Here is a 13,626-nt window from a genome sequence, read left to right on the forward strand (position 1 = left end):
CAGATCACAGAATGGTTCCAGGGGGGTTCCAGTCAGGCAGTCTCCCAGGGCCTGTCCAGAGAGGGAGCTCTATAATTTGAGGAGAAAAACTCCAGACTGCAATTTTATATCAGATAACCTTATTTTTGTAACAGGTAGTATGTTTTTTTAATGTTTTTTTGACAATGATCCTGACTTTTTTAAATATTTATTTTATTTTTTTGTTTTGGCCGCATCGGGTCTTCACTGTGGGATGCAGCATCTTCGTTGCAGCATGCGGGATCTTTTTGTGGCGCGCAGCCTCTTCGTTGCAGCATGTAGGCATCTCTCTAGTTGTGGCATACGGGTTTTCTGTCTCTAGTTGAGGTGTGCGGGCTCAGTAGTTGTAGCGCGTTAGCTTAATTGCCCCACGGCATGTGGGATCTTAGCTCCCCGACCAGGGATCAAACCCACGTCCCCTACGTTGGAAGGTGGATTCTTTACCACTGGACCACCAGGGAAGTCCCCAGATAGTATGTTTACATGGTTCACAAATCTAAATTATATAAAAAGATCTATACTGAGGTGCTGAACATCCCAGCAGTTTCTGTGTGTCCTTCAAGGGCTGCTTTGTGCAAATACAAGCAAAGAGAACATATTCTTCCTCCTTTTCTCCTGTCTACCTACCTTGATGTTGTTCACTTATCAGCTCGGCCTCGAGGCCTGTCGTTATCCTATCAGCCAGTGAGCTCTCCTGCATCCCTCTCCTTGTAACAGGTGTGTGCTATTCCAAGAGGCAGCCATCCCTTCCACTAGCCCCTCTTCTGTGGGTGGCAGGGAGGTTGTCTCCCATGTTTTGCTATTACCAACAAGGCCGCAAGAAATAATAACCTCGTACATACATCATTTTGTCCAGGGCAGGTAAACATTGGCTTTGGGACAATCTCACAGTGCGAAGTGGCACCTTGGAGTCATTGTTAATTGACATTTCCCATGGTGAATGAAGGTAATCTTTTCATATGTCTAAGACTTCTTTGTACTTTTTCCTCTGAACTGTTCATATCCTTTGTCTGCTTCTCTATTGGGTCTTTTTGTTCTTAATCTATAAAAACTCTTTATACATTAGGAAGATAAATCTTCTGTCTGTGATTTACATTGCAGTATTTTCACCCAGGATGTCATCTGTCTTTTGATCTTGTTGTTGGTATTTTTTGGCACTTTTTGCAGAGGCTGTTTTGTTGGTTTTCTTGCTTTTGTGTGTTCTAAGATTTATGCAGTTGAAAGTATCAAATTTTTCTTTTGTAGTCTGGATTTACAAGTCATGATTAGGAAAGCCTTCCCCACTGGAAGCTTGCTTATAAAGGAATTTGTCCATGTTTTCTGCTAATAAAAAGCCACCTTGTTCGTGGGGAGGGCCCAGAAGCACAGTCTTTTGCTCGATGGTGAACCTGACTTTGCTCACCTCGTATTTTTCTCCATCAAACACTGCAGGCTGATCTGTGGAGGCAGCAGCCTCCGGCCCAGGGCAGACGTCACCATGGCCTTCCTGATACACCTGCTGGTCTGTACCTTCGGGATGGGCTCCTGGGTGGCCATCAACGGGCTCTGGGTAGAGCTGCCCCTGCTGGTAACGGAGCTGCCCGAGGGCTGGTACCTGCCCTCCTACCTCACAGTTATCATCCAGCTGGCCAACGTCGGCCCCCTGCTGGTCACCCTACTCCATCACTTCCAACCCGGCTGCCTTTCCGAGGTGCCTATCGTCTTCACTGTGCTGGGGGTGGGCACCATCGCCTGCACCCTCTTCGCCTTCCTCTGGAATGTCACCTCCTGGGTGCTGGGCAGCCACCACAGCATCGCCTTTCTGGTCCTCACCTTCTTCCTGGCCCTGGTGGACTGCACCTCCTCCGTCACCTTCCTGCCCTTCATGAGCAGGCTTCCCACCCACTACCTCACCACCTTCTTTGTGGGTGAAGGACTCAGTGGCCTCCTGCCTGCCCTGGTGGCTCTCGCCCAGGGCTCGGGTCTCACCACCTGTGTCAACATCACTGAGACATCAGACACCACCCCGATCCCCGAGACCACCAGGAACACGGACAGCCCACAGGTACCTGGCATTACCCAGAGCTGTTGCAGCTCTGTTCTTGGTCATAAGCAAGATCCTGCGGAGGGCTGGTGTTTCCTAGATGTTGGGTAGACCAGTGTTCTTGACCTGGCCTGGGGGAGCTGCTGAGACATATGCCAGCGGGCACCCCCCTCACCCCCAGCCCTGAAATCCTTGGGGTCAGGTGTGTTTTGGAATCTGGAGTTTCAGATTTTAGAACACACTTACCCCAAGTCTGGGACACGGCCTGTGACTCAGCAGTGCAGCACAGTGACCCCCGCTGCCCACAGCCTGGGGCATTCATGCCCAGTAGGCAGATGAAGGCTGTAAATAGACTCATATCCAGCTCAAGTGTTGCTGTCAAATGAGTCACAGAAAAATTCTGGCTTTTAGAACTTTCTGGATTTCAGAATTGCAGATAAGGGATTGTAAACGTGTATGTATTCAGAGTTCCCCAGGTGTCGCTAATGTACAGACAGGGCTGAGAACCATAGACTTTAGACGTTGCTTCAATACCTCGTGCTGTTACAACATCAAACTTCCTCACTGGATTTTGGACAGTATATACACCTAACAGTATCCAAACCACTGCAGTACAGCCATGTTTGCGAACCAGTGGCCTGGGCCACCAGAGCATGAAAGCATTTTTCTTTTTTGAGAGTTTGAATTAGTTGATAACATTTAAATTTTTTGAAATTTCACATACATAAATCTAGAGGCATGACTCTTGGAAAAAGGTCGCCACAGGGCGCCTTTGGGTGGGGCCGCTCTCCTGTCTCCAGCCAGCCCCTCCTCTGAACACGTATATTTGTGGTTACCAGCCCTGGAGGGCAGTCAGGGGGGAAAGCTGTAGCTTCTGGGTCAGAAAGAACCAAGTGTGCTGGCTTTGCCACGTACTCCCCGGAACCCTCAGGTAAGACAAACCGTCCTGACACCTCTGTGCCCTCTAAAACCAGGGGTGATGGACCCCACTGCGCGGGGCCGTCAGAAGGCGCACACGAGCTGCTACGTGCACCGTGCTGCCGTGCAGTGAGCAATCAGTCAGCGTGAGCGTTTATTATCCATCACTTACTTATTAATAATAATGCCTAATATTATTGTATACAGGCAGACCTTGCAGATAATTGAGGGTTTGGTTCCGGACCACTGCAATAAAGCGATATTGCAATAAAGAGAGTCACACAAATTTTTTTTGGTTTCCCAGTGCATATAAAAGTTATGTTTACCACTATATGTAGTCTATTAAGTGTACAGTAGCATTATGTCTAAAACAACAATGTGCATACCTTCATTAAAAAATACTTTATTGCTAAAAAATGCTAACCATCATCTGAGCCTTCAGCAGGTCGTAATCTTTTTGTTAGTGGAGGGTTTGAAATATTTCGAGAATTACCAAAATGTGACCCAGAGATACAAAGTGAACAAATGCTGTTGGGAAAATGGCACCAATAGACTTGCTCGATGTAGGGTTGCCACAAAACTTCAGTTTGTGTACACACACACACAAAATGCGATATCCACGAAGTGTAACAAAGTGAAGCACAATGAAGCAAGGTGTGCCCGTATTGTCATCATTAATTGGGTTGTTACCTGTGCCCTGACATCACCAGGGATCCGACTGACCCTTGTTTTGTCTTTCCCAGGGAGCTAGCAGCACTTTGGTGTCTGAACTCGCTAGGACAGCACCCTCCGTGGTCCACCTGGAAAGCCACTACCTCCCCGCCACCTTCTCGCCCTTCGTCTTCTTCCTCCTGCTCTCCTTCATGATGGCCTGCTGCCTCATTGCTTTCTTTTTCCTCCAGCGTCTACCCAGGCGCTGGGAAGCTTCCATAGAAGACCTCCTCACCTCTCAGGTCACCCTCCACTCCATCCGGCCGCAGGAAGGGAAGGACCTGGGCCCCCCAGGCCCGGAGGACAGCGGCAAGGGCCAGGAGCCTCTGGAGGAGAAGACAGCCCCCCGGCACCTGGCCCACCTGACCTTCATCTACATCCTGGTGGCCTTTGTGAACGCGCTCACCAACGGCGTGCTACCCTCCGTGCAGACCTACTCCTGCCTGTCCTATGGGCCTGTGGCCTACCACCTGTCCGCCACCCTCAGCTCCATGGCCAACCCTCTCGCCTGCTTCCTCTCCATGTTTCTGCCCAACAGGTCTACCCCCACCTGGCCCTGGAGAACTCTGGTTGGGGGCACACTTCATGTCAGAACCCAGAATCCCACACCCACCTATCAGGCTGGATGTGTAGTGGTTAAGAATATGGTTTCTGGGGCTCAACTGCCTGGGTTCAAATCCTGGCTCTGCCACTTACTAGCTTTGTGATACTGGACAAGTCACTCCACCTCTCTGTGCCTCAGGAATCTAGAAAATGGGGATAACAATAGAGCTTCTTCCTAGGTTGCTGGGAGCATAAGACGAGCTAATCTGGTAAAGCTTTTACAGCAGTGGCACATGTCAGGTCCACCGTCACCGCCATTGGCCCATGTGGAGGAGCAAGCAGGAAGTGAGGTTCCCATTTACAAATGGAAACCCTGAGGCTTGGAGAAAGGGTCTGCCGTGGTCTAATTCCCAGGATCTCAGCCCTGCCCTCCTGCCTCCGGCCCATGCCGGCTCCCTTACAGCTGCAGTTCTAGAAGAATGGCTGGGCAAATTGATAAAATGCAGATTGATCCAGCCTAGATTTCAAATTTTTTTTAATATAAATATTTATTTATTTATGGCTGTGTTGGGTCTTCGTTGCTGCGCGCGGGCTTTCTCTAGTTGCGGCGAAGCGGGGGCTGCTCTTCGTTGCGGTGTGCGCGGGCTTCTCATTGCGGTGGCTTCTCGTTGCGGAGCACGGGCTCTAGGTGTGCGGACTTCAGTAGCTGTGGCTCGAGGGCTCTAGAGCGCAGGCTCAGTAGCTGTGGCACACGGGCTTAGTTGCTCCGTGGCATGTGGGATCTTCCCAGACCAGGGCTCGAACCCGTGTCCCCTGCATTGGCAGCAGATTCTTAACCACTGTGCCATCAGGGAAGTCCCAATTTCAAATTTTAATAAGCAACCTAAGTGGTTCTGATGTAGGGACTTCGGATCCGCACAGGAGAAACACCCACCTTGGGGTTGTGAAACTTTAGGTGTCCCTGCCTCCCACGTGCTCCTCTGCCCTGCCTGGCCTCACAGCCTCTCAGCCCTGCCCACCCCCACCCCCCCAGCCCGGGAAGGAGGAGTAATGAGGACAGGAGAGCTGGACAGAAGATGTCACTTTGCCAGAAAGCTGATTTTTCTCCCTTGAGGTTTAAAAACTGTGGAGGGAAGCTGGAGATTTCTCAGGGAGCAGGACCAGAGGCCACAGACCTGTGGACGCTGAGACGCCCAGAATGTTAGAAATACAGAGTCTGAGAGTCTCAGAATTCAAGAATCTTGGAGCAGAATGAGTCCTTAGAGGCAGGGCAGCCCCTCCACTGTCACCTAGGGGTGCATACCTGTCAGTGTTCTGAAGAATGTGGCCAGGGAGACCCCAGGGAAAAGGCCTCAAATGAAGGATGGTGTCCTCAGTGGTCAGACCGAGGGCCTACATGGAAGGCCACCAGTGTAGTGCCTCTAAGCCAGCCACCAGGACCCGCAGATCATGCAAACCTCACGTTGTAGACAAGGCAGCTGAGGCTGGAGGGAGAAGGGTCACCCGAGGTCGCACAGCACACACCCTGCAGTGCCAGTAACATGATCCAAGCCTCCCGCTCATCAGCGCAGTTTCCTGGCTGGGCTGGGGAGTGTCACAGCAGGAAATGGCAGCAGATGGTAGCAGGTGGGCCCACAGCCAGGGCCAGGCCCTGCACACCCTGCTCCCCAGCCCCACAAGACTCATTACGCAGGTGAGGAAACTGAGGCTTAGGGACCAGTCCTGCGGGTGGAACTGAGATTTGAACCAGGCTCATGTAGCACTAGAGTCTGTTCTGTTTTTCCTGCTGGGATGCTGGGCCCTGCTGTTAACACTCAGGATGACTTAGGCCAGCCTTGACCCCAGGAACCTCGCTGACCCACTTGAACTGGGTAGCCTGGAAGTTTCCACATGGGTCTAACCTCTAAGCCTGGAGACTCTGACCACTCCCTGTGGCCCCCTGGGGCTGGGGCAGGGTGGGGGAGTAGGGGCAGAGGTCAGGCTACTCACCTCCTCTATTCACGTCCCACCCCCCGCTCTGTCCTAGGTCTCTGCCATTCCTGGGGGTCCTTACAGTGCTCGGGACCGGCTTTGGGGCCTACAACATGGCCATGGCCGTGATGAGCCCCTGCCCCCTCATGCAGGGCCACTGGGGTGGAGAAGTCCTCATCGTAAGTATCTGGCCTGTGGAGCTGTCCGCCTCCCACCCCCCAGCTAGCCAAGGCCTGGGAGGTCGAGAGTATAGCCCCTTCTCTTGACCAAAGTCTTTGTGGTTACTCACTCAGGAAGCCCAAGGTTGGGGGGAGGGGGAGGGATCTTCTTATTTGGAAACAGAGGCTTAAGAAGGTGAGCTGGCTGGTCCAAGGTGACAGTCCAGCTTCTCCCCTGAATGCCACACTCTTTCCACTATGTGTATGTCAGCGTGGCCTTCTCTTAGTTGCCCTTGACTTGATCATGAGACAGAAAAGCTATTGGGCTCTCCTTTGTCCTTGGGGAGGTCAACTCAGGGGGCCCCGTTAGTCCAGCAGAGTCACCCGCAAAAGGCTCTCCTTGAACTTAGAGGTTATTCCATGGGGTCCCCTTAGCCCTGTTCGGTCACCCTAGAAGCGCCCTTCGCCCTTGGGGCTCGCCCCAAAGTTACCTTCACTGCTGAGTCTCTCCCAACCAATCCCCGCAGGTGGCTTCGTGGGTGCTGTTCATTGGCTGTCTGAGCTATGTCAAGGTGATGCTGGGCGTGATCCTGCGTGACCGTAGCCGCAGCGCCCTCTTGTGGTGCGGGGCGGCGGTGCAGCTGGGCTCGCTCCTCGGAGCGCTTATCATGTTCCCACTGGTCAACGTGTTGAGGCTCTTCTCATCCGCTGACTTCTGCAGCCTGCAGTGCTCCACCTAGGCCAACTGAAGTGGCGTGGTCCATCACAAGGCCCCGCCCCCATGACTAACACCGGAAACTGGGACCCCTCGAGGCAAGGCGTGTGCCCAAGGTCGCAGAGCCAGTGGTAGGGAGCTGGGAGGCAGAGCTCTTTAACTGATTTGCAGCACCCTGCTGGAGGATGTTAGAAGCGGAACAGCTGGGAGGTTGAGCTGCCCATTATAAGCTATGTGACCTTGGGGAAGTCACTTGATTGCTCTATCCCTCTGTTTCTTCATCCATAAAATGGGGATTATAATAAATAACACCTACTTCATAGGTTTGGCACAGGGATAAAATGCAGAAGCACCCAGCACATCCTGATCTGACGCCCAACAGTACTAACAGGAGTGACAATCTACAGAGCCTAGAAGTGGCCAGAGGCGTTGAGAGATGACCCCTTCCCCATATCCTTTTTCCCCCATCGTCTCAGAGAAGCTTCTAGAAGACAGATGGCTAACGGTGGAATCTCAGGCACCTTGGCTTCCCAATTCCCAGTATGGAGGAACATTGCACCCCATGCACCCCTTGCTGTCACCCCTGCTGACCCAGGAAGGCCCACTCCTTGGAGATTAAGTGACCTCCTAAGAGGCAGAGAGAGGATTGGGGCGGAGGGGCCACAGCAAGACTCTGAACGTGAGTCCCCCGCACCCCATTCACCGGCCGACACTGAACTGGGAGGCAGTCCTCTGAACTGGGGGGAGGAGGAGAGTGGGGAAGAGTATGTTAGCTACCTGATAGTTTTTTGGTTTTACTTTTTTTAAATAAAGACATTCCCTGCTTTTACACTAAGGTCAGCCTTCCAAGAAAAAGTCCAGCATGAACACCAAAAAAAAAGTTTCAATATAATCAGCTTTCAGTTGGTTCTAAGGTCAAGGCTGAGCTCAGAAATAAACAGAATCAAGGGCTTAGAGAATGTCTGGTCCTGGGACTTCTTTGCTTTAGAGGTTTGTTTTGTTTGCTTGCCACCACCCTTCCTTTTTAATTTTGAATAGATAATATAGTCACATGTTTCAAAAGTCAGAAAATATAAGATGATGTTCAGCAAAAAAATTCCATCCCTGTCCACTCCCCCCTCTGCCCAGTTCCCCTTAACACATACATGAGCACTTTTATTTGTTCCCTGTTTACTCTTCCAGAGATTATGCAAATGTAAGCAAATTCAAACAGAGCCTTTTTACATAAAAAGTAGTAAACTGCTGTGTACTTTGCACTTTCAAGCAACAGTGAAAATGCAGAGAGCCTTCTTGTTCTTTGTCGTGACTGCATAGTATTCCACTGTGTGGAGGTGCCAGATTTGTTCAACCAGCCCTCTGTAGAAAGACATTTGAAGGTGTTGGAGACAAAATGAAACACTAAATCTCCCACCAACCCCAAAAACCTCTCCACAAAAGTAGAAAAGAAAGAAAATAGTTTTACTATTGAATATATGTTCAACCTGATTGTGGTGCACGTCACAGACAGTCTGCTAAAGAGATTGCACAAGCAGAAACTCTACCCTTCTATATAGTCCAGTAGACACAGCCTATTACATCCAGGTTCTCAAATGATAACCTCAAGGAAGAGAAGTAGATAACACGGTTTGTCATTCTGAACTCAGCTAGTGATTGGGGTGGCTCTCTGTGTTAGCTAATTGTCCTTAACCACAGGAAAGAAGAACTCATATCTTTATGAAAGGAGGTGGCTTCCAACTTGGAGCCAAACCCTGAGTTAAGCTCCCACACTCCGGAGACTGGGTGATAGGGGTGTGGCTTCCTGATATTTACATTGCAAACAGAGGGTTCCCTTGTGTGGTAAAACTGGCAAGAGGCTCATTCAGCTTTTTTTAAAGCCTTGCATACATGCAAAAAGGAGCAGAGAAAGAATTTACGTTTTCTAAATTAAATGCTCAAGAAAAGGGAGTGGGGATGTCTCTTTCCCTTTTTGGCACCAGAAAGAAATGTTTTTATTTGTATTTGCCCTTACAAGGGCATTTGGGTTGTTTCCAGTCTTCTCTCCCAGAAAAGACATTGGAGTAGATAATGAGCAAGAAGACCGTCTCTCTACTGACGTGGGAAGATGCTCCAAGATTAATTACACACGTGGGAAGCAGATGCAGAAGAACGTGTAGAGTGCGGTGCTGGCCATGCTATTACACTCTGTCGAGCACTAGGTGGGAGGGCGGGTGACTTGCTGTTTGGAAAAGGCACCGCCATCTGACAGCCCTCTCTATGGTTTTGCTTCCGCCCTCCTCCTTGGAAGCCTGTGACCTTGACAACCTTTTAGTTACCAGGCACAAGCCAGCTGTCCTCCACCTCCTCCTCTGTACAATGGAGACAATAAAAGCCCCTCCCTTTCAGGGTTGTTGTGAGGGTTAATCAGCCCCACACCTGCAAACAGTGAGTGCTCAATAACTGTCATTAAAAAGCTTCCACTTTGAGAGAATATCTGCTATGGACCCTGGATGCCCCTTCCACCCCACCCCCACCCACCCCCTCCCTGAACTTAAGTCCAGTTGACCCACGTCACGTGATGTCTCTACAGTCCAACCAAGGAAGTTTCCCTGAAGAATGAGAGCAGAACTCTGGACTCTGCCTAGGGTTGGCAGCGGGTGGGCAGCCCTGAGGACGACCCCGCTCCCCAAGCTGGTATCTCAAGGTGGTTGGAGGGAAGGAGGTAAAGCAAGAAGGAAGGAGCCTTCTGGGCAGCAGAAACTGCACTTGCAAAAGCGCGGGGCAGGAGGCAGCAGGCCGCATTCAAGCACCTAAAAGGAGGCCAGGTTAGGGAGGCCAGGGGCAGGCACAGAGGCAAGGGCCTGAGAGGCCAAGGTTGCGAAGGGGTGGAGGGTTGTGTTGGCCTCTGTGGGTTTTGGCGGGGAGGTGGTGATATTGCAGGGAACCACAGCAGATACAAACAGACTTGGAAACTACTGCAGCCATCTGGGCAGAAAGGGCCCTGCGCTGGGTGAGCCATGCAAAGGCCAGCTTATCACACAGGCTGACATATACGATTTGTCCTTTTTGGTCTCCTAAGAAATTTTCCTGGAAGTCAACGACTGATTGAGCAAAGAGTCTCTAAATGAAAAGGACAGAACGACCCTCCTTCCACCCCAGGCCATGGATGGGAGCTAAAGGGATCTGAGTATGGAGAGCAGGTAAGGTCCCAGCCTCTGCCCCGAGAAACCAGAGCAAGAAGGGCTGATCTGGTTTGAAGCTGGCCACCCAAATCCCGAGTGGGGGTCCCCAGGAGACATTCCCTCCCACCATTTTGCTGGTAGTATACTCTGAGAAATGTTTAGAACTGTCTGGAAAACAGAGCCTGAAAAGTGACACCTGGGGCAGGAGTCTCACAGGCCCCGGTGCTCTGGGGAGATTGACATGGTCAGAGCTGCCCTAGGTTTAGGCAAATCCAGCCAGCCTCTGCCCAAGAGCGCTGAGCCCGAACCCAGCTTCCGCCCCGTCCTGTCATTTTCTGCAGTGGAGACACCCTGCAAACCACCTTCCAGAGAAACTGCAGAGAGCAGGGGGCACGGAGGTATGGTTTGATTTATACCTTCTAATGCTTTAGACGGATGGCACATGGGCCTCTGAGTGGGTCCCAGGCCCTGCAAATGGGGTCACGTGCGAGCAGTGGTCCTCGCTCTTCAGGGCTCCGCGCTCCATGAGGGAAGGCTTGCATCTGGACTGTTTATCCTGGACCCACAGGCCTCAGCCCCATGCCTTGCCCTGAGAAGGGCTCAGCGAATATTACTTAGTGGTGGGAAGAATGGCCTCTCCAAAGCTGTGCATGCCCTGATTCCTGAAACCTGTAAATATGTTACCTTACACGGCAAAAGGGGGTTTACTGATGGAATTAAGGTTACAGACCTTAAAATAGCGAGTTTATTTTGGATTTCTTGAGTGGGCCCAATCTAATCACATGAATCTTTAAAAAACAGAGAATCAGAAGAGATTCAGCTGAAGAAATGAGAAGAAAGATGCGGCACCATACACTACAACAGCAGGAAACCCAAACAATCCTATTAAAAATGGACAAAGGACCTGAATATATGTTTTTCCAAAAAAGACACACACATGACCAACAGGTACATGAAAAGGTGTTCAACATCACTAATCGTCAGGGAAATGCAAATTAAAACCACAATGAGATATCTACCACATGGCTGTTATCGAAAAGACAAGAGTTAAATGTGCGTGGGGATGTGGAGAAAGGGCAACCCTCGTGCACTGTTGGCAGGAGTGTAAATTCACGCAGCCACTATGGAGAACGGTATGGAGGTTCCTCAAAAAAATAAAAATAGAACTACCATATGATCCAGCAATCCCACTTCTAGGTATATAACTGAAGGAAATAGAATAACTATCTCAAAGAGATATCTGCACCTTCATGTTTATTGCAGCCTTGTTTACAATAGCCAAGACATGGAAACAACCTAAGTGTCCATCAACAGATGACTGGATAAAGAAATGTATTTTTATAGACAGTGGAATAATAATCAGCTATAAAAAATAAAGAAATCCATGGGGCTTCCCTGGTGGCACAGTGGTTGAGAATCTGCCTGCTAATGCAGTGGACACGGGTTCGAACCCTGGTCTGGGAGGATCCCACATGCCGCGGAGCAACTAAGCCTGTGGGCCACAGCTACTGAGCCTGCACGTCTGGAGCCTGTGCTCCGCAACAAGAGAGGCCGCGACAGCGAGAGGCCCTCGCACCGCGATGAAGAGTGGCCCCCGCTCGCCACAACTAGAGAAAGCCCTCGCACAGAAACGAAGACCCAACACAGCCAAAAATAAATAAATTAATTAATAAACTCCTACCCCCAACATCTAAAAAATAAATAAATTAATTAATTAAATAAAATAAAGAAATCCTGCCATTTGTGATAATATGGACGGACCTTGAGGGGCACTATGTTAAGTGCAGTAAGTCAGACAGAGAAAGACAAATACTGTATAGTCTCACTTATAAAATCTTAAAAAAAACTGAACTGATAGAAACAGAGTAGATTGGTGGTTGCCGGTGAAACCATGCATCTCAGAGTGGGACTTGAACCCACGGTCTTTTAACTGTGATCACACACCTGGTCTCAGGACTTAATGAAGCTCAGGTTCTTGATGTCTCATCACAGAATGAATTCAGTGAGAGACAAAGTGATAGGTAAGAAGCGGGTTTACTTAGAGAGAAACACACTCCACAGACAGAGTGTGAGCCGTCTCAGAAGGTGAGAGTGACACCAGGGTATGGGGTTGTCAGTTTTTATAGGGGTGGGTAATTTCATAGGCTAATGAGTGGGAGGAGCATTCCAGATATTTGGGGGAAGGGGCGGGGATTTCCAGGAATTGGGCCACCGCCCACTTTTTGACCTTTACGGTCAGCCTTGGAACCTGTGGGTGTGTCATTTAACATGTTGATGTGTATAAGCCTCAGCGTATACTGAGGCTTAAGGTCTAGTGGAAGTCTTGTCTGCCATCCTGGACCTAGTTGGTTCTAACCATTTATGTCTTGTCATATGGCTATGTCGTTCTTTTAAAGGTTGTGCCCTGCCCCCCTCACTCCTGTTTCACCAGGGGCTGGGGGTGGAGGAAATGAGGAAATGTTAGTCAAAGAGTACAGACTTCCAGTTACAAGATGAATAAGTCCTGGGGAAGTAATATACAGCATGATGACTATAGTTAACAATAATACTGTATTGTATACTTGAGGACTTCCCTGGCAGTCCAGCGGTTAAGACTGCATGCTTCCAATGCTACGCGGTGCAGCAAAAACAAACAAACAAACAAACAAAACTGTATTGGGACTTCCCTGGTGGCACAGTGGATAAGAATCCGCCTACCAATGCAAGGGACACGGGTTTGATCCCTGCTCTGTGAAGATCCCTCATGCCGCGGAGCAACTAAGCCACAACTACTGAGCCTACACTCTAGAGCTCTCCTGCCACAACTACTGAAGCCCGCGCGCCTAGAGCCCGAGCTCTGCAAAAGAAAAGCCACCGCAATGAGAAGTCCGCGCACCACAACGAAGAGTAGCCCCCGCTCGCCGCAGCTAGAGAAAGCCGGCGCGCAGCAACGAAGACCCAATGCAGCCAAAAATAAATAAATAAATTTATTTTTTAAAAAACTGTATTATATGCTTGAAAGTCACTAAGAGAGTATTTGTTAAATAGTCTCACCACACACAAAATAGTAACTATCTGAGGTGATGAATGTGTTAAGTAACCTCACTGTGGTAACCGTGTATTATACATGTATCAGATCATCAGAATATACACCTTAAACTTGCACAGTGTTATATGTCAATTATATCTCAATAAAGCTGAAGACAGAAAGAAAGAGAGGAATGGAGAAAGAAAGAAAGAAAGAAAGAAAGAAAGAAAGAAAGAAAGAAAGAAAGAAAGAAGGAAGGAAGGAAAGAAAGAAAGAAACAGGAAGAAAGGAAGGGAGAAAGGAAGAGAGAGAGGGAGAGAGGGAGAGAAAGGGAGGGAGGGAGGGAAGGAAGGAAGAGAAAGGAGAAAAGAAAGAGAGAGAGGAAGAAAAAGAAAAAAGGAAAG

At 49.6% G+C, this 13,626-nt stretch overlaps 1 protein-coding gene across 1 annotated transcript; it reads left to right on the forward strand.

Moving 5' to 3' along the window:
• Positions 1-1,453: 1,453 nt before the first annotated feature.
• On the forward strand, positions 1,454-7,082 carry SLC52A3 (solute carrier family 52 member 3; the record flags this gene model as incomplete). The annotated part of the gene is made up of 4 exons (XM_082857637.1): positions 1,454-2,062; positions 3,703-4,208; positions 6,240-6,363; positions 6,870-7,082. The coding sequence occupies exons 1-4, from the start codon at positions 1,496-1,498 to the stop codon at positions 7,080-7,082; spliced, it is 1,410 nt and encodes a 469-aa protein (XP_082713763.1). The 5' UTR covers positions 1,454-1,495.
• Positions 7,083-13,626: the final 6,544 nt, after the last annotated feature.

Source organism: Leucopleurus acutus (assembly GCF_964270905.1).
Source record: "Leucopleurus acutus genome assembly, chromosome: 16".
Lineage (NCBI taxonomy): Eukaryota > Metazoa > Chordata > Mammalia > Artiodactyla > Delphinidae > Leucopleurus > Leucopleurus acutus.